This window comes from Tachysurus fulvidraco, chromosome 20, assembly GCF_022655615.1.
Source record: "Tachysurus fulvidraco isolate hzauxx_2018 chromosome 20, HZAU_PFXX_2.0, whole genome shotgun sequence".
Lineage (NCBI taxonomy): Eukaryota > Metazoa > Chordata > Actinopteri > Siluriformes > Bagridae > Tachysurus > Tachysurus fulvidraco.
The window spans coordinates 2,502,532-2,524,611 of NC_062537.1; the positions used below are offsets into that span (position 1 = coordinate 2,502,532).

Consider the following 22,080-nt stretch of genomic DNA (forward strand, 5'->3'; position numbering starts at 1 on the left):
AATCAGAGACGAACCTCACCGATGCTTTAATCAGAGACGAACCTCACTGATGCTTTAATCAGAGATGAACCTCACTGATGCTTTAATCAGAAAAGAACCTCACCGTTCCTTTACTTAGAGAACCTCACTGATGCTTTAAGCCAAGAGGAACCTTATCACTGCTTTAATCAGAGAAGAACCTTACTGATGCTTTAATCAGAGACAAACCTCACTGTGTTTCGGTAAGTAAATTGTACCTTTGGAGTATTTCCACTCTATAGTGGGACGAGGTTCTCCGTCGGCAGAACAGTTGAGGATCACAGCTTTCCCGTAGATCCCATCCTGGTCTTTGGGTTGGACGGTGAATCTTGGTGGAACTACACAGAAGAACATCAAGAACATTTCACAAACACATGCTTCATCACAAGCACACCTTCTCCAACTGATTTCCAAAATACATAGAACACTGATATACAGTAGTTTGAGCACTAAAAGAGTGTTGAGGTGAGTACATCGTGTTCTGCTCACCCCTGACGATGAGCTGGCTCTGGTATTTGACGACGGCGGCGTCATTTCGGGCGATGCATGTGTACGTTCCGTTGTGAACGCGCTGCAGGTTGGAGATGCGCAGTGAGCTGGTGAAGTCGATGTTGTCGATGGTGACGCCCAGGCTGGCGTTAATGGGCTTTCCATCCTTCTCCCAGTTGATAGAGATGGGCAGATCACCTGAACGCACCACGCATGGGACGAAGACCCTGTGACCGATGGAGTAACGTGGGAACTCGAATGGCTGGATGAAGGGAGGGACTGAGGAGGAGGTGGAGGAGGAAGAGTAAAATAAAGTACATACAACTTTATTCAGCTGCACTCAAACTCAGTTATTCACTACACCAGTGTAAGAAATACGATGAATAATAAAAGCACACAGGTGCTAAAATGAACCAGTATAGAAATAAAAATTATTTATGTAATAGAATTATTATTCGAAATAAATTACCGTATATTATGTAGTAGCATTTTAGATGTGAGCATTTATGTACGAGAGCCTCATCAAATATTTAATAATTAGAGAGTAGATCATATTTTTACTCTATTTCCTGTAGATTTTCCTCAAGCTCCATCTCCAGCCGTTTACCTTTCACAGTGACGTGGACGCTCTGGTTCTTAAAGACCTGCGGCTGGACCAGGACATGGCAGGCGTACTCGCCCTCATCCAGCTCCTTCTGCACGTTCAGCAGCTTCAGAGTGCCGTTGTTCTCAAATGCTCGCTGTCTGTCGTTGAAGGGCAGCAGGTTGGAGTTCTTGTACCACTTGATGGAGTAGTACGGATAGCCGACGACATGGCAGTGGATGTAAGTGTCCCGGCCGGCGATGGCAGTGAGGTTCTTCATGGGGCGTATGTCAGCGGGACCTGTCAAGATGGAGGAAAAAAAATGAGAGAGAGAAACTTGTTTAAAATGATTTGGTTGAATGCATCATTTCATCAATCGCAAAAAAACCGACACTTTTCTTCCGTGTCTTCAAAAACTTCGTTATTGCAGCTATCGCATCTCTTCCTTCCTCTCTCAACATTTCATTCAAACCTGAAGCCTGACACACTACTGAGACGACCCGAAAACATTCCCTTCAATAAATGTTTCTAAATCTATTCGTTGTCCAAGTCCCGGCACGAGTGAGGTGCTGATACAGAACAGCTTCTGACCAATCAGAATAGAGATTTAAACATTGCAGTGGATTAAGAGAGACAGAGAGAAAGAGGCAGAGAATGGGGCATTTTAAGGCATTAAATTAAAGGCAGAGGAAAACAAGTAAGCAAATAAACAGTGAGTGTGACGTGCTTCGTTAGACGCTGACGCTTCAAAGACCTGCAGGAAAGACAGTGGATAAAAATGTTAAGTCTGATGGAAATTATTTCACTAATAGGAACATTTAATTAAAGAAAAAAAACATGGTATTGTTAATATATAAAGGCTTGTGTGAGTTGTGTGTGTGTTTTCGGAGGAGCTGATCTGACAAGCACCTCTTACGTTTATTCGAGCCTGGTAGGAGACCGTGCCCGCCGAGTTGTTGCAGGTGCACCGGTAGACGCCGCTGTCACGGACCTGCGTGTGTGAGATGTTCAGGTAGCTGACCACGTTGCCCTCAGCTGTGATGCTGTGGCCCATGCGGTGCCGGCTGTCCTTCACCACCACGTCGTCGTCCAGCGTCCATGTCACCACCGGCTGTGGCGTCCCTTTCACGTGACACATCAAAGAGACGAACTCGTTGGGGCTCACCACTTTCTCGCTGAAGGCAGACAGGATCTTGGGGGTGCCGTCTGTCAAGAAACAAGGAAATATGTGAACTCCATAAGATGATCTACTAAAGGCATACAGAGAAGATTTGTGGTGAGCTAAAGCTTACAAAGTGTAAATATAGCTTACTGTAATAATCTTAAATTAGGTTTACTGTAATATATTTGACTAGATGTTTACCTTCTAAAATGACCTGCACAAAGTCCTGAGCTGAGATCTTGCCCTTCCTAGCAAAGCACTGGTAAGCTCCTCCGTCGCTCTTGGCCATGCCATCCATCACCAGGTTCTCTTTGTTGATCCCGTTCATGTGGACACTGCCGCCAGCATTGATCTTGTCGCCATTGCGGTACCAGGAGAGTTCGTATTCGTCCGAACCGGTGACGCTACAGGACAGGGAAACCTGGCTACCCACGCTGCCTTTCACCTTCCTGGGGCTGACCACCACTCGCAGCGGCTCTGAACAAAACGGTCACACTGAACATCAGCGATGGAGTATAATGTGCAAAATAATATGATGCACTGAATGAAGTGATATTTCATAAGCCACCAAATCACTATATTGTTGAATCAACAGAGACAAAGGCACAGTGATTCGTGTGACGAATTACGACCAGCACTCTTCATGGAGCAAAAGTGCAGGCTGTATTATGTGGAATCTAATTGCATTTAACTGTAAAGATATAAAATAATGCTGCTTCCGTCTGTAAAGTGCTGGAAGATCCTGGTAAAAATCTGGCAAACTCTGAGGTGTAAATAATGAAGAGCACATAAAATCGAATTAAAGGTGCGGTCTCCGATGTTTGAAAGCCAACGTTGACATTTGAAATCACCAAAACAAACATGCCCCTAACCCAAACGGGTCCCGCCCCTGTATCGATAGCTCCGCCCACACATACATACGTAACCCAGGCGACTAACGGAAAGAAACGTATCTTTATCATAGCTGAAGGGAAGAACAATACGATTGTAGATAAACAAACAAGCAAAAATGCCACACAAGCATAATGATGTAAAGGACAAAGGCATATATTAGTTCTGTGTAACAAAGCAAAACCAACGTTACTCACCTATCGAGAAGGAAAAAAGCGCCTCGGCGTCTTAAGTAAAGTCGGCCACATATTCACAGGTCGGAGTTTCCCGAGTCGATAACTCCTGAGCTAAACGCTGTTACTACACAAAACGCGGTTGTAGCTGCCTCTCTACATCACTACGATAGAAAAGAGGTGTTATTTGTGTAGTAACAGCGTTTAGCTCAGGAGTTATTGACTCGGGAAACTCCAACCTGTGAATATGTGGCCGACTTCCTGCTCCTTCAGTTCTCTCCAGCGCTGGAAAGCTGATCCTATATTAACACGTCCTACTTGTCCTTATCGTAAGTCTTTCTTCTCTTTCTTTCTTTTGTTTTTATCCTCCATGTCGATGTTAAAACCGCTTTCTGCTAATGTCACACACGCGCACTGAACACTCTCTCCGCCCATATTGACAAGACCCGCCCCTTTCTGCTCATTGGGTACACGTTTGTTTTGATCTAAGTTTAGTTTATCGTTCCGACTCATTTTCTAAAGCATTTCTCAAAAATCGGAGACCCTACCTTTAAGTAGGAACGTATCCAGATTCTGAATACTCAGTATAATTTCTCTGTGCAAATATTAATGTACATTTTTGTGATTTCATGGACAGAAATGTTCAAAAAGCTTCAAATAGAGCGTACCTTTGACCAGAAGGCGTCCTATGACCTCAGCGTTTCCGTAGCTGTTCCACACCTCGCACACGTAGCTGCCCGAGTCGCTTGGCTGCGCTCTTTCGATCAGCAGACCGGTAACGCTCTGCCTGAAGCGTGTGTCCGGCTCCAGCGGCCTGTTGTCCTTCAGCCAACGGTATTTTGGTGCCGGATGTCCTGAAGCTTTGCACGGGAGCTCCACCCTGTGCGAGGCCATGACCTCTCGTTTCTCGAATCCATCGAGGATGGCAGGAGCCGAGTTCGTGGGGTCTTCAGGGATGAGAAGGAGGAGGTATAAATATTCAGAATAAAAATGGATAGAAATCTCACTCGTTTTCTCAATTAATTTCCATTAAGACAAGCACAGAGGTAAATGGTAATGGTAAAACCAGTATGCTGGTCCAAGATGGCCGGTCGTGTAACTTTATGGGACGAACTGGATAAAATTTGAGGTAAATATTTACAGAAAATCTTATTACTTTCCCCTTCTTTCTCTCACCTGGCACGAAGAGCCGCGCACTGTTGCTCTGCCTCGTCTCCGAGGTGTAGCGATGCCTCGTCATGCAGCGATAGTTGAACAACTCGTCCTCCTTTTGCACGTCCAGGATGTACAAGGCTCCCGTGGACGTTATGAGAAATCGAGGTCCTGAAACACACACGTCACTTTTTTTTAGTATTCAGTGTTTTTTTTGTAGGCGGTTAAAAAAATTAAATAAATAATTCCTTTGTACAAAACAAAGCACGTGGAAAAATAAAATAAAATAAAAAAAATCACAGGAAAGATGAATTAAGATGTGATGAACAAGTCGTTTAGAAATCATCTTCAAATAAATGAATCGCTTATGAAAAAACTTTCACATGGTTTGTGTTAGTGTTGCATATCAGAGGGAAGTTTGTCGTGTAAAATGTGTGTGTTTGTGTAAGCGCTCAAACAGCATAAGTAAAGAGTTTAGAGCAAATCAGTGTGAGGCGAACCAGAAGTGAGGATGCTACGATTGTAAGCTCTGACCCAGTTGGAAAAAGAGAGAGAGAGAGAGAGAGAGAGAGAGAGAGAGAGAGAGAGAGCAAGCAAGTGAGCATGGATTAGATGTCTTTAAGGCATTTTTAGACTGTGAGCTAAATTTGCTGTTTATGTGTGTGTATGTATGTGTGTGTGTGTGTGTGTATGTGTGTGTGTGTGTAAATAAAAATGCATATTTATGAGAAAATGTCTGTGTTTGCTTGAAGACAATGAGATAAAAAAAAAACCCGCTTCAAAATGAAAAAAAAATGTTAATCTTAAACCTATGTACGTGTTCAGGCACTTCAATGGATTTTTAATACATTTTTATAGGTATATAATAAGTAATAAGTTAAGGGTTGAAAGGAATCATAAAAAAACACACACCCACAACACAGAATTCCTAGATCCTGAGGTTTAGAGGCTACTCTGTATATTTGTAATGGCACACAGAGATAAAAAGGTGTGTTAAGATTTGTATAAAGAAATCAATTTATTTATTCGTTCATCTTCAGTAGCTTTCTCCTGGTGACTCCCTGGAACACGCACCTGTCATTGAGAATACAGGAATACATCCTGAATAGGATGCTAGTCCATCATAAGGCACAGTTAAAGTCACATCTAGGGACACTTTACAGTACCAAGTCTTCATCCTGAGAGGTTTGGGAACCTGGAACAAACCAATGGGACGGACACTCGTGTTCCAGGATCGAACATGGATCTGTTTGTGTACTATACAGCTGAAAATACCTCTTTTGTTAATCCATGGTCAAGAATTTCATTACTAAGTCATTAGACAAGTAGCTGTGCTACTTTGCTGTTGCTATGGTAACCACAAGAAATAAGCTTAGAGATTTTGTTGCTATGGTTACCACCTGTCATATCACAGCCTGTGCTGATCAGTAAGCAGAGAGAATGTTTGTTGCTAAATCCCTTAACACGTTTCCCTGCATTTCGGCTTGTCCGGTTTCAATAGCCGTCGCCATGGCGATACCTGATATGATCACCGGGTGCAAGCCTAATACCAGCATATCATCAGACACTTATTTCAAGTGCATACATTTTCCTTTATTATTATATACCAGAGATTAACGAGACAGAAAGAAACATTATTGACCCTTTTTTTTTTACCCTCATCCCTGCGAGGCACCTCGCAAAGTGACCGAAGTTTAAAGCACGTTTTTGGTCCTGGTGCTGAACAAGGAGTGGCTTCATTAAAGCAGACAGCTTGTCATGCTCGAATAAAAGAATAAGGAAAAGTGTGCAACATAGAGGATAAGTGCACATCAGAGACTCCGGAGACACCACGTCCATCACACACACACACACACACACACACACACACACACACACACACACACACACACACACTTACCAGAGGGTTAAGAAATACTGTAAACGAGTTGCAATACAGATGTGACTGATGTAGCATGAAAACGACTTTTGGTGCAATGATTCTATAAATACAGACATAATAATACATCATAATTTCTATTGGAGCAGTGCATTTAACACCCCAAAAAAACAACTTAGAATGTTTGATTTGGTGAAATTTTAGACAAAGATACATTAATGTATGACTGATGGAAGGAGTCTCCGGTGTCACTGCTTTGTATTGGTCTGAGGTGATGTGTAGCGTTTCATTGTCCGACATCTTCAGGACAGAGGAGTTTAGGCTTTGTTGGCTTTTTCTGAAACATGACACCCAGCTCTCTGTGTGTGTGTGTGTGTGTGTGTGTGTGTGTGTGTGTGTGTGTGTGTGTGTGTGTGTGTGTTTTATTTAATCACATTAATGGGAAGAGAGAGATTGAAAAAGAGAGAAGGAGAGAAAAATAGAGTGAGAGAGAGAGCGAGAGAGAGAGAGAGAACAGCAACGAATTTGTTTCAGAGTCATTCCATAAATGGATAAAAAATAGGACATGTTGTTCTTTAATAAATAAAAAAAACTGTACTTATTGCCAATTTGCAGTAATACGAGACGAATAAAACACTTCATGGAATGGGAGACAAGGAAATAATCAACATCATGGTAACAGTAACTGTGCTTCATCACACCATGTGATTATTTTCTCTGAGTGTTTTCTTCCTCATATACAGTAGACTAGTATATCAATTAATCCAGCATTTCTTGATCATGACTAGCTCTAACTCTGTTAAAACAAAGTATGTCACCTTGTCTTGAGGCTAGGACACGTTCACGTTCATGTCACAGGCTATTAATCGCTAGCTTTTAGAGCGTCTCGTCTGTGAGAGAGCGTGAAATGAAAAGTGTGCTGCGGGATATGACTGCATTTACAGACGACGACATGGAGGATCCACCTGCCCCAGTTTTGTTAATCTGATATCAGGAAGCTGTGTAGCGCTTACTCCGAGCGTGGCCAAGCGGCAGGTTATTGCTCAACGCCGTGCGGTTCTCCTACAGAGCAACACGACAACCCACTTCTCCTCTCCTCTCCTTTTCTGTCCTCTGGTAAATAATTCAGCACTCGCACCCCGTGCTGTTCCTCCCTGACCTCCTGGGACTTTCACTTCAAAACACAGTCACACTTTTTCTTCCTCCGTCCTCCAAACACACCCAGTGTCTCTCTTTCACCCTTTGGAAAGAGGAAAAATACAGTATAACCCAGCATCTTTTATTTGTATCACTTTATTTGTATATATAACATTTTAGCAAGTTCTTTCAACGCAATGTAAACAACTTGTAAACTTGCTAGTTAAAGTGCTAATTAAAAGCTGTTTTACTTTAGTTTAAGATATGGTTCCCAAAAAGGTGCTAATTCAGTGCTAATCATGCAGTCTTGCTGCTTTACCCTAGCACAATTTTCATTTTATTATTTTTTTAAAATCATACTCCGGATTTTTCTTCTTCGCTCCGTTTCAGATAACATGTTACAGCTTCGCTTCTGTGTGCTAATGCTTTTTTATTTTCCATCAATTAGCTATGTGAGATATTCTTTAACCCGGCTAACTAAATATTTTTCGCTAGCGCACACAAAAATATGAAGGAACTCAAATATTTATTTAAAACTGCTTTGTGAACATACATTTAATACCGATGGCACATTTATGAGTATCATATTAAAGTATTTCTAAAGATCTCAAAGGGTTTCAGTAAACCTAAGCTACGTGCTAATATGCTAATGTTACAGCTTTAGCAGTTTTATTTACATACCCAAATATACACATTTCTGATTTATTTTAATAACCAGTACAGCATTGTTACTGAAGCATCTTTACATTTTTATGGCTCCTTTAATGCTAAGCTAAGCTCTAATTTAGTTTTCTAATTTAGTCTGGGTGTTTATTGTTGAGCGCTTGGAACTTTTTCTTATCATCTGTTTCTTTGTATATTTATTTGGTTATATTATGTCACTCCTCTCTTGAAATAAAAAGAGTGTGAGTGAGTGAGTGTGTGTGTGTGTGTGTGTGTGTGTGTGTGTGTGTGTGTGTGTGTGCACTGAAGCATGGTCAATAACAAAGATTCATCGTGCTTCACTACACTACTGCCAGACCTGACAAGTCGCCCACAGCACGCAAACTCATGAAACTGATCAATGGCAGAAGTGGGATTAAAAATACACTATTGTGTCTCTCTTCTCCATGCCTATGTATTCAACAGCGCTGTATTACGTGTTACAAAGCCAAAACATCATATCATATGATACACGACAATATCTATATCCATAAAGTATTTATTATTACATTTATATGTTTATACTAGAAATGTTTATATCAAATTTGCTTTCAAGTTTATCTTAGTTGCTAATTATAAATAAAGCTGTTAAGAGACTGCAATAACACAGTAACATTGTATTGTCATGTATATCGATATAATATGGTCATATTGCTCAGCCCTAATGCAATTAAAATGGAGGACTGAAACAGCACGTCCTTTCACTTTATTTATAGCGATAGAAGATGAGGATGATGGTGTGACCTTGGTGTGGCCATAACGTGGACCCCGGGCCATCTGTAGCGACGGTGTGTGAATATATAATGATTGCTCTGACCCTCGAGCTTCGTTCCCTTCCTGTGCACCAGGTATTCTAACCTGATGCTAGTTCTCCATTTGCATCATTAGCATTACAGCCTCATTATGCTTAATACTTACAATAACATCTCAAGGTCTTATTATATGAGTTAAAGATACTGTGAGACTCCATTATCCAGAACAGTTAGCTGTACTATAGTGTAAAACTGTATTAGATTAGAATTCCAGCTCCTCATTCATGATTTAACTGCGATTAACTAAGATTGAAAAAAAAAAGCTCCTTTAGAGCAGCGGTATATCATTTTTAGCTTCTTCTGCCTCTTTGTTTTCTTTCTTAACTCACCAAATCTCCTCTGAATAAATTTTTATTTGAGTTTCATTTTCATCAATGCGGGCAGCGATAAGTTAGAATTAGTTTCTGCTGGAGACAGGAGGCTAATTTACGGGCCAGAAAAATGTGAAATACAAGCCTGTCACAAAGAAACGATTGAGATCTGGTGCTTGGAAATACGGCACCTCATCGTGTTTTTCAAGGTATCCTATTTATGTAATGATGTATAGCTGTTGTTATGGCTATAGAAACATTTAGAATCGTTACAAACTGCAACTTTAACCGCTCCATTGGTGCACACAGATGTTTGCAACGAAGCCGTGGCATTTAAAGGAAAAACATATTTGTTTTTTGTGGAGCACTCCATGGAAGCGGCAGCATCAGCAGCAGCGTAAATACCAGCTGCAGTACTACAGCGGCGTGTAACGTCAGCTCCTTCATCTCAGGCTCATTAGAGCGGGTCTCGTCCGCCCACACACACTCTCCACACACACTCTCCACACACTAAATCACATTTTCTCTCCACACACTGGAACAGAGGCTGAAATTAGCACTCTCTCTCTCTCTCTCTCTCTCTCTCTCTCTCTCTCTCTCTCTCTCTCTCTCTCTCTCTCTCAAACACACACACATTTCCTCGCTCTCCTTTATATTCTCTCTCCACTCATCTGTAATCACACAGCGCCCACACCCCCGAGCTCACTTACCTTAAGCAGCATGAGCGTTTGGCGCCTCTCCTGAGAGATTACAGTGGCATTAAATATAGATTCCTCAGTCGTGAATCTGCTTTATGCCCCCTTGTTTCCCTTCGTATATGGGACACACACACACATATATGTGTGTGTGTGTGTGTGTGTGTGTGTGTGTGTGTGTGTGTGTGTGTGTGTGTGTGTGTGTGTGTGAGATAATATACTGTCAGTTCGTGTATCATATGTATTTCCTTATGTATATCATGTCATTTTGTTATGTATCATATTGTATATAAATATGACACAATGGCATGACATGATGTCATTTGACACGACATGACGAAATATATGTTGAGGACACGTTAACATGACATATGATATGATAGATGACGTGATGACATATGAGATCACATGACCTAACATGTGATATATGACTTGACGAGACCTAGCATGAAATACGATGCATGATGTGATATAACGATGATGATACATAATGTGTATATTGACATGATGTCATTTGGCATGACATGACTTGATGCCATAACACGACAAAACATGGTGATCTATGGCATGACATAATGACTAACATACCATATGATATGCCATATGACTTGATATGCCACAATATATGACTCGATGACATATGATATCATTTGGCGTCATATGGTAACATGACGATATAACATGCCAAAACATACGTGATGACATATGGCATGACATAATGACCCAATATATGACAATATGCCACATGATAATATATTAACATATGATATTGTGATAAATCAGTTGCCTAAAGGTTCCTTATGCACTACAGTTCTATCTGTTTATTAGTTTTTTGGAGAATTTCAGAATTATATATATGATACATTTCTTTGTATTGTGATATAACATTTCTGACACACTGGCCCCTCCTTAGTGCACACATCCTGCAAGGAAGTGACAGAGTATGCAGGATAAGTGGTTTAAATGAGCTCTGCGTGCTGTAATTACTCTGCCTGAGCTCGATCGGGGTGGGATCAGCGTCTCCATCTCCGCGCCAACGCCACCGAATTAACACTGATGTAATAAGTACCATTTGTCACCATTACAGAGTGAGATGTTGACAGCTGCTGAGGTTGGCACGGCAACGTGCTACTGTATATATGCCCACACATACACGTGTACACACACACACACTCACACACACACACCACACACACGCACACACACACACACACACACACACACACACACACACACACACACACACACACACACACACACAACCACACACACACAGTACTTATGAATGTAAATGTCTGTCATAATGGCTGCTGGTCACATATACAGAATATTTTATATGTAGTATTTTCAGGTGACAGACAGACAGACAGGCTATAGAAGAAAAGCCAGATCAATTAGAGCTGAAACAAAGCCAAGCAACACCTCCGTAAAACCGTCCTGAGAAGAAAAGCAACCCAGGATGCACACCATACACGATTTTAAGGCGGATACGCCACAAGAACAAAACTCTCTACTGTATATACAAGGAAATCTCTTTATTTGATACAAAAGAGGGAGAAAAATCTCCTCAGCAAGTTCAATACAAACTCCAGGAATGCGATCTGATAATACGGCTGATGTGACACTTGATTATTTCATTTCATGCAGATTTGAGAAGCAGCTGGTGACGGGGCCTGAGGAGCGACAGGAGGATTAGATAATCAAACAAACGCAGCACTTCAAATCGTTTTGGCCCTCGGCTAAGAGCTGGAGGATTTAAGGCAGAGGCGCTCGACTTTAATTGTCTGATTTGCCTTCATTATGGTCGAGGGGCTCCATAATTCAACATTATTAAATATTCAGATAGAGAGAGAGAGAGAGAGAGAGAGAAGGAAAGGGAGGGAGTGCTGAAGATCAAGCGTTCTCGTTACTCGTCCTCTTGGGTCCAGCTGAAAGCAGAGGTGCTGCGAGCGCCAGCGTGTAACACGAGCTCATCTGTTAAATTAGATCTGTTGAATCTTTTATGAAGCTAATCGACAAACATTAAGGACGACATCAAGAGACAACAGAACTGACATGGAGGAACAACTGCAAGTGTGCAAATGACACATGACGACGTGACGCGACTAGAGACATTTCAGCAGCTCTGTAGACTTACGTGAGAGTTTAAATAACATAAATGATGTGGTATATATTAGAAAATTCAGTCGAATATATTGACCAGGAAGTCGTTTGAGTGACAAAGTGGAAGGAAAATCTCCGTTAATACTCGACTAGAATGTGCGATTTGGAACACAGCCGGGATTTCATTCATTCATTCATTCATTCATTCATCCATTCATTCATTCATTTTCTACCGCTTTATCCAAACTTCTCGGGTCACGGGGAGCCTGTGCCTATCTCAGGCGTCATCGGGCATCGAGGCAGGATACACCCTGGACGGAGTGCCAACCCATCACACGGCACACACACACACTCTCATTCACACACACACTCACACACTACGGACAATTTTCCAGAGATGCCAATCAACCTACCATGCATGTCTTTGGACCGGGGGAGGAAACCGGAGTACCCAGAGGAAACCCCCGAGGCACGGGGAGAACATGCAAACTCCACACACACAAGGTGGAGGTGGGAATCGAACCCCCAACCCTGGAGGTGTGAGGTGACCATGCTAACCACTAAGCCACCATGCCCCCCCCCCCCCCCAGCCAGGATTTGTTTGTTTTATTTTAACATCACATCACGCTGCTCTACGTTGCCCTGTATACTCATATCAGTATTGCAGCACGTCTAAGAGTAACCACAGCGTTTTAGGACGTATACAAACCCTTTTTCAGTACCTAATTGTAGTGAAAAACAGGAATGACCCGGGCCTTGTGGCTCAAAGCAACAGGAAATCAGAACTATGAACACCGACAGTTAGTTTGAACACTACATATGTTTCTCATGTTTTGTTGTTTAACAGTCCCCAGTCTACTACAGATAAAGACATTAAATCCTTAAAAAAAAAAAAAAAAAAAAAAAAAACAAAGCAAACAAGAAAAAATGCTAGCGTGCTAGCTTTATAGCTTGCGTCTGCATAATCCGAACATCTCTGGCTCCGTCAGCACAGAGCGTATCTCTGAAACAGCTTTTTAACGGCTAGCCTCGTTCACTAATAATAACCCGGCTCTCATCACGACTCCTCCGAGAGCTCGAGTGCAATGACGCCCTGTCAATTATGCTAACGTTTTAATTGCACCAGCGGTGCTGTCTATTCCCCCGGCGCGAGGTTGAGGTGCTTCCCGTCTCCGTCAGCCTGAGAGCGAGCAGACGGCGCTGTTTGCTTTGGGATCACGGGACAGCACTTCGCCATGTCAACAAGCTGCTCGCTGTGCCACTCAAGCACATTTAACGCACGGTAAATCTCCAGCAAAGACAAAGCGTGCCAGCTGTCACTGCGTCTACCAGCCAACCTGCGAATGAAAGAGATGTTCATCTTACAGCCTCCTTCTTTAATTACTATTAACTCTGAGCAGAACAAACACTTTCATAGCAGGGCAACTACTGAGGTCCAGAAAAGTCCCTTTTGTACGATATACAGTACATTGTTCAGTTTTCTCATCATTTCGTTACAGTAAACATCTGCAAGAGGTTGCAGAAAACATCAGAAAGAAAAATGATGAGCTGTGTGATCTGCACTCGCTGTGTAAAGAGTCTTATGAGCTTAGGTACTTTTCTTTAATATACTAAACACACACACACACACACACACACACACACACACACACACACACACACACACACACACACACTTCTGCATCTCTTCCCCTGTGTGTGTCCTTGTGCATTTCTCTCTCTCTCTCTCGCTCTCTCTCTCTGACTGTGCATCTCTCTCTCTCTTCCCCATGTGTGTGCCTGTGAATCTCTCTCTCTCTCTCTTTGCCTGTGCATCTCTCTCTCTCTCTCTCTCTCTCTCTCTCTCTCTCTCTCTCTCTCTCTCTCTCTCTCCCCAGCAGCTGCTCTCTCTAAACAATGTGAATCAGATGTTACCGTGGTGACAGACAATTACTCCGTTTCTCCTTCTCTTTCTGTAGCCCAGTTGCTTCCCCGTCCTCTATTCGGCCCTTTTCTCTAGTAAAGAGAACAGACGGACTATTTTTGCAAGGAAAAAGAAATAATCGGCATCTGTGTGTGTTATTTTGGATGCTGATCCTGCACAGCACACGAGGCTAATATATTTCTATATATTTCGCAGAGCGATTTACATTTACAGAACCCGTCTCCAGAGGAAAATTCTATTTTTCTCTCCTCCACTTATATAGTATAATAACTCTTGATTTTTTTCCCCTCTTCCGACAGTAAAAACGTTGTCTTTAATCTCAGTCCCTGAACACATGGCTGTCCGCTGTAATTAGCGCTTAGCTTAGCATAATTGCCTGTCAGCACGAGCGGCAAAATGCAGGTTAAACGCCCAGGTGCCAAAAGCCGGCGTTTCCTTTGTGCACTCGCGCCTGCTGCACTGACGGGGAGACGGGGCGGACAAGACTCACACACACACACACACACACACACACACACACACACACACACACACACACACACACACACACACACAAAATCTTAGTATTGTCTACTGTCACACTGACACCTAAATTGAATTCCCTCCTCCATCTAAAAAAAAATCAAACCTTTTTCTGCTTTTTTTTAACAGCAAATCAATCATAAACATTTTTTTTTCAGCCAAATGTGCTTAAACAGTGAGAACTCTCAGGTATTTCTATCCTTCAGGGGACATTAACTTCTCATAAATATAAGTTCAGATATATAAAAACATCTAAAACACATCTTTGCATATATGTCATCCTTCATCTCTTCTCCTCCTCCTGCTACTTGAAAGCTGTTCTGTCCTTTGGGGGGGGAAAAAACAAGCAAAAGGAAATAAGTGAAACAGCTTTTTGCCATTTCTGAGACATCATATCTCTCTCTCTCTCTCTCTCTCTCTCTCTCTCTCTCTCTCTCTCTCTCTCTCTCTCTCTCTCTCTCTCGCTTGCTTATTTAGGTGTGATGATGTGTCAGGAAGGAAGAAGGTGAGTCGGTTACTGTGGCAACTGGCCGTGTGACTCCAGGGCCCAGTTCTGACATTAGAGGAAGGGAGGAAGGGCGATGATGATGGTGGTGGTAGAAGGAGGGGAGGATTAAAGTGGTGTCAGTGCTGCATACAGAGATACAGTACTCTCTCTCTCTCTCTCTCTCTCTCTCTCTCTCTCTCTCTCTCTCTCTCTCTCTCTCTCTCTCTCTCTCTCACTCTGTCTATGCTCACACAAAAGAGGCTCTTAGAGAGAACGACAGGTTCCTGATAAGAAAACAGCATCCGTCCTGCTGGAGTCACAGCTGCTTTCCACGCCGTGCTGTCAGGTGTGTTAGTAGATAAAAGAGGCTGGAGAGGAGGTTTTCTCATGAAGGCTGCTTACACGAAAGAAAAAAAAAAACGTAAATACTAAACACTAGATCTTTACAAAAGATCACGTTGGATTAAAGAAAAACAATGAATCATCATTTAAATGTAGAACGGTGCTAAACCCATGCTCTGATTATAAAGAAAATACTGTAGAAGAAAAAATAAAAATGCTACTCCTCAAATCTGATTTTTCGGGAGCCGTCGATTCGTTTTCTAAACCGGTAGCCGGGACAGTAATGCAGCTGCTATTGCTTAAAAGAAGAAGTCTCCAGTGTCTCCAGTGTCGGGCGGAGTTAAAGCTATGACTTTATGCCTATTTTTGTCTTATTAAAATCAAGACAGAAAAAAAAGAGAGCTTCGTGAAGGAACAGCTGTTTCTAGCTGCTGCAAGTGATAAGACAAGCTCAAGGACGTTCCACAATATTGGATGTAACTAGAAACGGATAAAAAGTGAAGTTGTGTTTTTGGTAATAAAATGTACACTGTGTTAGTTAAACCTGGTTAAAAAAAAAACTATGCTAAATCATTCCTCCACCTCAGCATGAAGCGTCAGCATTATGACGTGATGCCACACGAGCACGCAGGACCTAACCTTTAGGGTCCGTAGGAGTCCGGGGACAAGCAGATGGCCAACAAAACCTTCACAGCAGGGTGATGGCGAGAGATGCCACGGCTTCCCAGTGAGCAGATGAGCTTACAGAGCGCGAAAACGTCAGCCTGACAAACTCGACCACACGGTGCCCTCTGAACAAGGACACTGGGTAACAACAACAACAACGGGGGAAAAAAAAAACACTACAGGGTCATTTACTTTTCATGACTTTGTTCCAGGCATTAATTATGCTGGAATAATAATCCTGTACTAGACATCTCACATCTTTTAGGTTCATCTTTTTGACCAAGGTTAAGGCCATCTCCAGGAGCAACAATCTGTCAGTGCTGGGCCCCTGAGCAAGGCCCTTAACCCTCAATTATTCATTTGTATCAAAAAAAAGAAAGCAAGAGATGAAGTCAGTCTGGATGAGAGCGTCTACCAAATGGAACAGATGTAAACGTAAATAGTGTCACATGAACTGCTAATGAAGTCGTGACGCAGAACACACTCGGAGTGATGGCAATGGCACCAAACATGCTTCTAATAGTGACAAGGATTCTCACATCTCACGTCTAGTGACAAGACAAACACACACACACTCGTTCTGTCCCAGGATGCGCTGACTTTCATGTCACGGTTTAGGACTTTCAGCGTGCCAGGCATATGGTGCTTCCTCGAAGCCGGCGTGACGAGTGACAGGTTCGAGTCGGCGTGCTCACTAAACGCCTCCATCTGTTCGTTTCCCCAGACGCTTCACCTGCACCGACTCAGGCTCCGACTCACACCGATAAAACCGAGAAGATGCGCATTTTAGTTACAGGGATATAAAATTTAACAAAACAGTTTATAATATCCAGTAGGATCTTTATCGTTTATTGTTAAAGTCTGGATTAATTACTGCATTCAGTGTTAACATATGATCTCAGTTTCCATTGATAGGATTCAGGATAATAGGTGGGAGTTCAGAATAAATCATTAAAAATAACTACAAGCAGTAAAAAAAAAAGGGTCTATGTTGTTTATTAGCTATTTACTGCGAGTTTAAGTGATTTAGTCAAAACGACCATATATATGTATTTAGAATAATTCTTTACACCAGGAGACAATGATAAAGAAATATACAGAAAGAAAAAGAAAAAAAAACCATTTAGATAGAAGACAAAAACAGAAGTCAGCTTTAAAATCCTGTAGAAACTGTCAAATGTGTGGTGAATGAGTCAGGGCTCAATGTTAAGACCATTTAAATTGTCAAATCAATTAAAGAAGACAGGTCTGGACTAACTGTTACTTATACGACCATCAAGAACAGTTTAATTATATTATACCTGCATTTTGTTCTTCAAAATAACCGTGCCACAAAGATTCTTAAACATTCATTTTTTTAATAATTGGTTCATTTATTTATGTATTTACTTCAGTTTAACTGCCAAAATTGAATGAATTTTCTACTAATTAGAATAAGTAATGTGGATACATTTTTGTTAGATTTTTACTGGGAATAATTACAGTTAAAAACGGTTTGCCTCTTTCTTTTTAATTAAGTAACTAAAATGCCATTTAATTTCCCCCAAAAATGTTCGGTTTCCGTTTGCAATTATTTCCTTTTTAAGTTTTAATTCTTTCATTAATTAATTCATGCTGCATTGCCATTAAAAGCTTACTGAAGTCCTGAGGTGCTAATATGATAACACTAATATGATAATCCTCAGAGTAAAAGAAGAAGAAGCAGAAGAAGAAGAAAATCATCGTACCTCAGAAAACCCCACCACATTTTGGTGGATGAGAGGGCATTAAAAATTGCTGTTTTTTAAAAAAAAAAAACAGGTCTGCTGATACATGTTGAGTCATGTTGTAATTAACCAATTTTATCTGCTCAGAAGATTTGTGTATAGAAATAAGTAAAAAAAAAAAAGTAATAAGTAATAATTAAAAAAAAAAAAACCCAAATGATATCATTTGCATAACGGCTTTCTGGACGGCTTCAGTGTCAGACATTGGGAGGCGGAGCTTAATTCAGAAAATTTTGCCGGATTTTTCAGAGCAAGTGACTATACAAAGATTTTGGCAAATATTTACAAAACAAAAGATCAAATAAGCTGGAAGCCATTTTAACAAGCATCTAGTGTACAAAATGTGTTGAAGCGAGGTTCATCGGTCTGAATCTGGGAGCCGGAGGCTGCTCATTAAAGTCCAATCACCTATTAAAAATACTAGCTGCTAGCTAGAGGTGATCAGCATCTGTGGCTTAACTTCACTAATGAACATGAGGGACATGGAAACACGAGGAACATCAGGGGAACGTTTTACGTTCCTGTTTGTTGTTGGAGGTTTTTAATATGAAATCAATTGAAGGTTTATAATAATCAGATTTGAGACGTAAATGATTCAGAGATTCACTCTTTATTTTCTTCACAACGCAGCAAAGACTGCTTGATGTTCTTGTGAAAACGTGTGAATCTGCCACATTAAGATGATGGGACAGACTTTTGTATACAGTTAAAGTTAAAAAATTCAAAGAATTCGAGCAATGCATAAAAGAATCAAATGGTTCAAATGACATGGCAATGGATTCAAACGATCCAAATGATTCTGTAATGGATTCAAAGGATTCAAATGATACAGTAAAGGTTATAAATTATCCTGTAAAGGATTCAAAGAATTTAAGCAATACAGCAAAGGGTTCTAAAGATTCAAATGATGGAGTAACGGATTCAGAGGATTCAAATGATGCTGTAAAGAATTCAAAGGATAGAATATTTGAGTCAAAAGAATCAAATGTCAGAGCAAAAGATTCAGATTTCACAGTAAAAGATTCAAATGATGCCGTAAAGAATTCAAAAGATTCAAATGATTCAAAAGTTAGAGTGTCGGAATCAAAAGTTTCAAATGGCTTAGTAAATGATTCAAATGATAGAGTATAGTTCCGATTCAATAAACTTTAATTCAGTTTAAATTCAGGTTTTCCACCACTACAAAGTCTTCAAGAAAGAGGAGCTTATACTTTATGAATGATGAGCTGCACTTTTGAAAATCTTATTCAATTATTAAAGGGAAATTGAGGGAAGGACTGTTTATAGCTGCTATAATAAATGAGAACAGGAATTTATTTTTATCATGTGTTTTTTTTTTGTTTGTTTGTTTCTTTTTGCACCGTGTTGTCGGGGGTCCTCGTGGGCAGCCATTTTCAGTTCTTTGACCATTTTGTTTTATGAGTCAAACCGTATGGTTTATGGTTTGTAAAAAGATTCAGCTGAATCCTAGATTATCGGAACGATTTTTCTGGTTTTATTTTATAAGGTTAACAAACAACTAAGAGCGCTAGCAGACTTCACTGTCCCAGTTCTAAGTGGCTGGCTCACTTGCTTTAACTTCTATGGAATTAGCTCTGATTCATTCGTTCCGCCTTATTTTCCTCCTCCATGTTAATTCCACTTCATGCCCGTATGCCACACAGATTAGCACATGCTAGTGAAAGCTGTCTGTGTGCTGCCTCTTTGATTACAGATGGTCCGTTGTTGAAGCGACTCAGGGTTCAATCTGACTTCCTGTTTGTCACACACGGGCCACTAAAACGCTTCCAAAACACTGCAGAGAGACAACTTCTTCTCCTCCATGAGAATTCATGAGCAAATGCTGCAAACTTCTAAATCCAGTTCATTCCTTGAGGGAAATCTGGTCGTCTTTCAGAAAGGGTTCCTGTTATTATGTTGATTTCCTCCTCAGCTGTACGTGATCCGAGCTCTTGGCTCGTTTCTTCGGGTCTCTGGGCCACCGATGGCACTTGTCCATGTGGTTTAATCTTCCAGGAGCCATATGCTGGATGCAGAACAAGGCGCCGCCGGAAGACGTTGATTATACAGTCAGTCAGTGTGAGCTTTTCAAACAGAGGACTTGATAATAGCTGTTTAACATGAGGGACTGTACTGTAGATATGGAGCATACAGCTGCAGTGATGCCTGCGCTCCGAAACACACTCAAAGAGCTTGAATGGAAAAAGGACACCAATTTTTTTTTTTATTATTCAGATTCCCATTTTAATGTGCAAAATTTAAAACTCTAAATGAAAAAAAAATGTCTAAAAATTAAATAAACATTTGTTCAGATTTAAAATCGGGAAATTTCTCTTACATGAAAAACTACGAAATTATAAATTTAAAGATTTGGATCAGTTCAGAATCAGACACTGATTTACAATGATTTGTTTTAGTAATTTGTTTGTAATTTTATTTTAAAATGTAAATTATTAGCAAGAGTATAATTAGTATAAAAGTATTTGCCTGAGGAGTTTAATACAGTATTAAACATGTGATGGCACCCACAGCTCTGATGACCAATTAAAATATATAAATAATAATAAAAATAAATATAAAAATAATCAAAACCCAATTAATTTTTGTTTTACCCAGTTAAAATTTGTATTATTTGCAAAACAAGCTGAAGGTTTTTTTTTTTTTAAACCTTAACCACTCTACAATTGGCCTGATGAAACATTTCCAATCACATCCTGCTTTGTATTGAAGCTCGTAGAGAAAATGGTCGCCTGGGTTCACATGATCCAGCCTCCATCTTGGAGCTTGCATTGTCGGAGCGATTTTAAACGCTAATCTTCCAAAATGTTGAAAAAATTCGGAGGGCTTCGGCTGAAAATTAGATGTTTAGCACCTTATCTTCTTGGCGCAGATAATACAGAGGCTTCGAGCTGGTTTTTGTTCGGTTTCTTCAGGCAGCTGATTAAAGGGGAAAAAAACGAGACTCAGCAAGACTCGTCTCAGATCTTATTGGCTGAGGAGGTTTGAGTCACGTGATTCCGTTCGCTGTAACGTCCTAGCAACAACATGACGGCTTTTCAGGAAAGGAATGACTTGATAGATATTAGCATAGATTAGAATTGTTTTTATATATACAGTATATCTGTTTTTTAAAAGCTGGATTTCTTCTCCCTCAGTCCCCTCATGGCTCGTGTTCACCCTGAGATTCAGAGTCGAAATAACGGCTTATGCAAAACGTCCTGCGTGTGTTCTGCGTCTTAAATGGAAGTCGAAGCCAAAGGATAACTGAAGCCATCTTTCACACAGCGTGCAAGCTTTTTCCTCGTCCTAAGCGAGCGCACAGCTATTCGTCCTTTCAGAAGCAGCAGCAGCCTCCGTTCTCCTTTGCACAAACAATGGAACACATTAAAAAAAAAATAACACGGACACACGTTCCATCCCTCATGCACTCAAACGCATGGCAGCAGCTGCCTGCTGATGATAAGCGCTCGCAGACACGGCCATCAACTCTAATTGGCTAATGTGGCCTGGACACACACACAGAAACACACAGAGAAAATAGCTTAGACAGCCATTCTACATCTAAATCAAATCAAATGCTGGTGATGACCATTTTTTTGCACCTTTATTTTCTTTACCCTGGTACGCCATCTAATCCGACTAAACACACTTGTTTTTTTTTTGCCACCTTCATGAGGCGTTGTGCGAGTGTTCATAAGTGGATGCAAATGGCTCTCTGCTGCCTTAATTAGCCTCCGCTGTGCTTATCGCTGAGCCCCGTTTTGGATCTCGGCCATGCGTAGTGACCTGGCGATGATCCAGCTCTGCGAGCTCTGAGAGCAGCGAGACGGCAGCACGAGCCTGGCCGTGTTTATAGAAGATTAGTCCCGATGTCCTCGCTAATCGTTTCCTGGCTTAATGGCTAACAATGTAGCCGTTTATGAGCCTTGCAGACGTGCCGCTTGTAACGCACGATCAAACTAATCATTTTACGGTGGTTTTTATGTTCCATCTGGGCCAGCGTATGTTAATCAGACGGCTTTATATCACAGCGCAGTTGAGTTCTCGATTCTGATTGGTCCGAAAGCTTGCGTAACATAACTTCTGAAATGTTTGTGTTAACACTCTCGATCTACTACCTTATCGTTGCCATAGTTATGGCTCATACACAGGGACTTGTATGTCAGTTGTTCCACATAAAACAATCTAACAATATACAAAATTTTTAAAAAAAAAAGGTTATTTAACAAGAATTATGCAGAATCAGTGACATGGTGAAGTTTTCTG

At 41.0% G+C, this 22,080-nt stretch overlaps 1 protein-coding gene across 1 annotated transcript in view; it reads right to left on the bottom strand.

The window, feature by feature from the left end:
* The window catches only part of dscama (Down syndrome cell adhesion molecule a), a 59,308-nt gene that overhangs the window by 23,196 nt on the left and 14,032 nt on the right, over positions 1–22,080 (bottom strand). The window contains exons 4-10 of the mRNA XM_027158736.2: positions 4,493–4,639; positions 3,985–4,263; positions 2,454–2,729; positions 2,000–2,296; positions 1,115–1,390; positions 508–786; positions 237–356 (exon numbers count right to left, since the gene is read on the bottom strand). Coding sequence (XP_027014537.1) covers positions 237–356; positions 508–786; positions 1,115–1,390; positions 2,000–2,296; positions 2,454–2,729; positions 3,985–4,263; positions 4,493–4,639 — 1,674 coding nt within the window. The remainder of the gene's footprint in view (positions 1–236; positions 357–507; positions 787–1,114; positions 1,391–1,999; positions 2,297–2,453; positions 2,730–3,984; positions 4,264–4,492; positions 4,640–22,080) is intronic.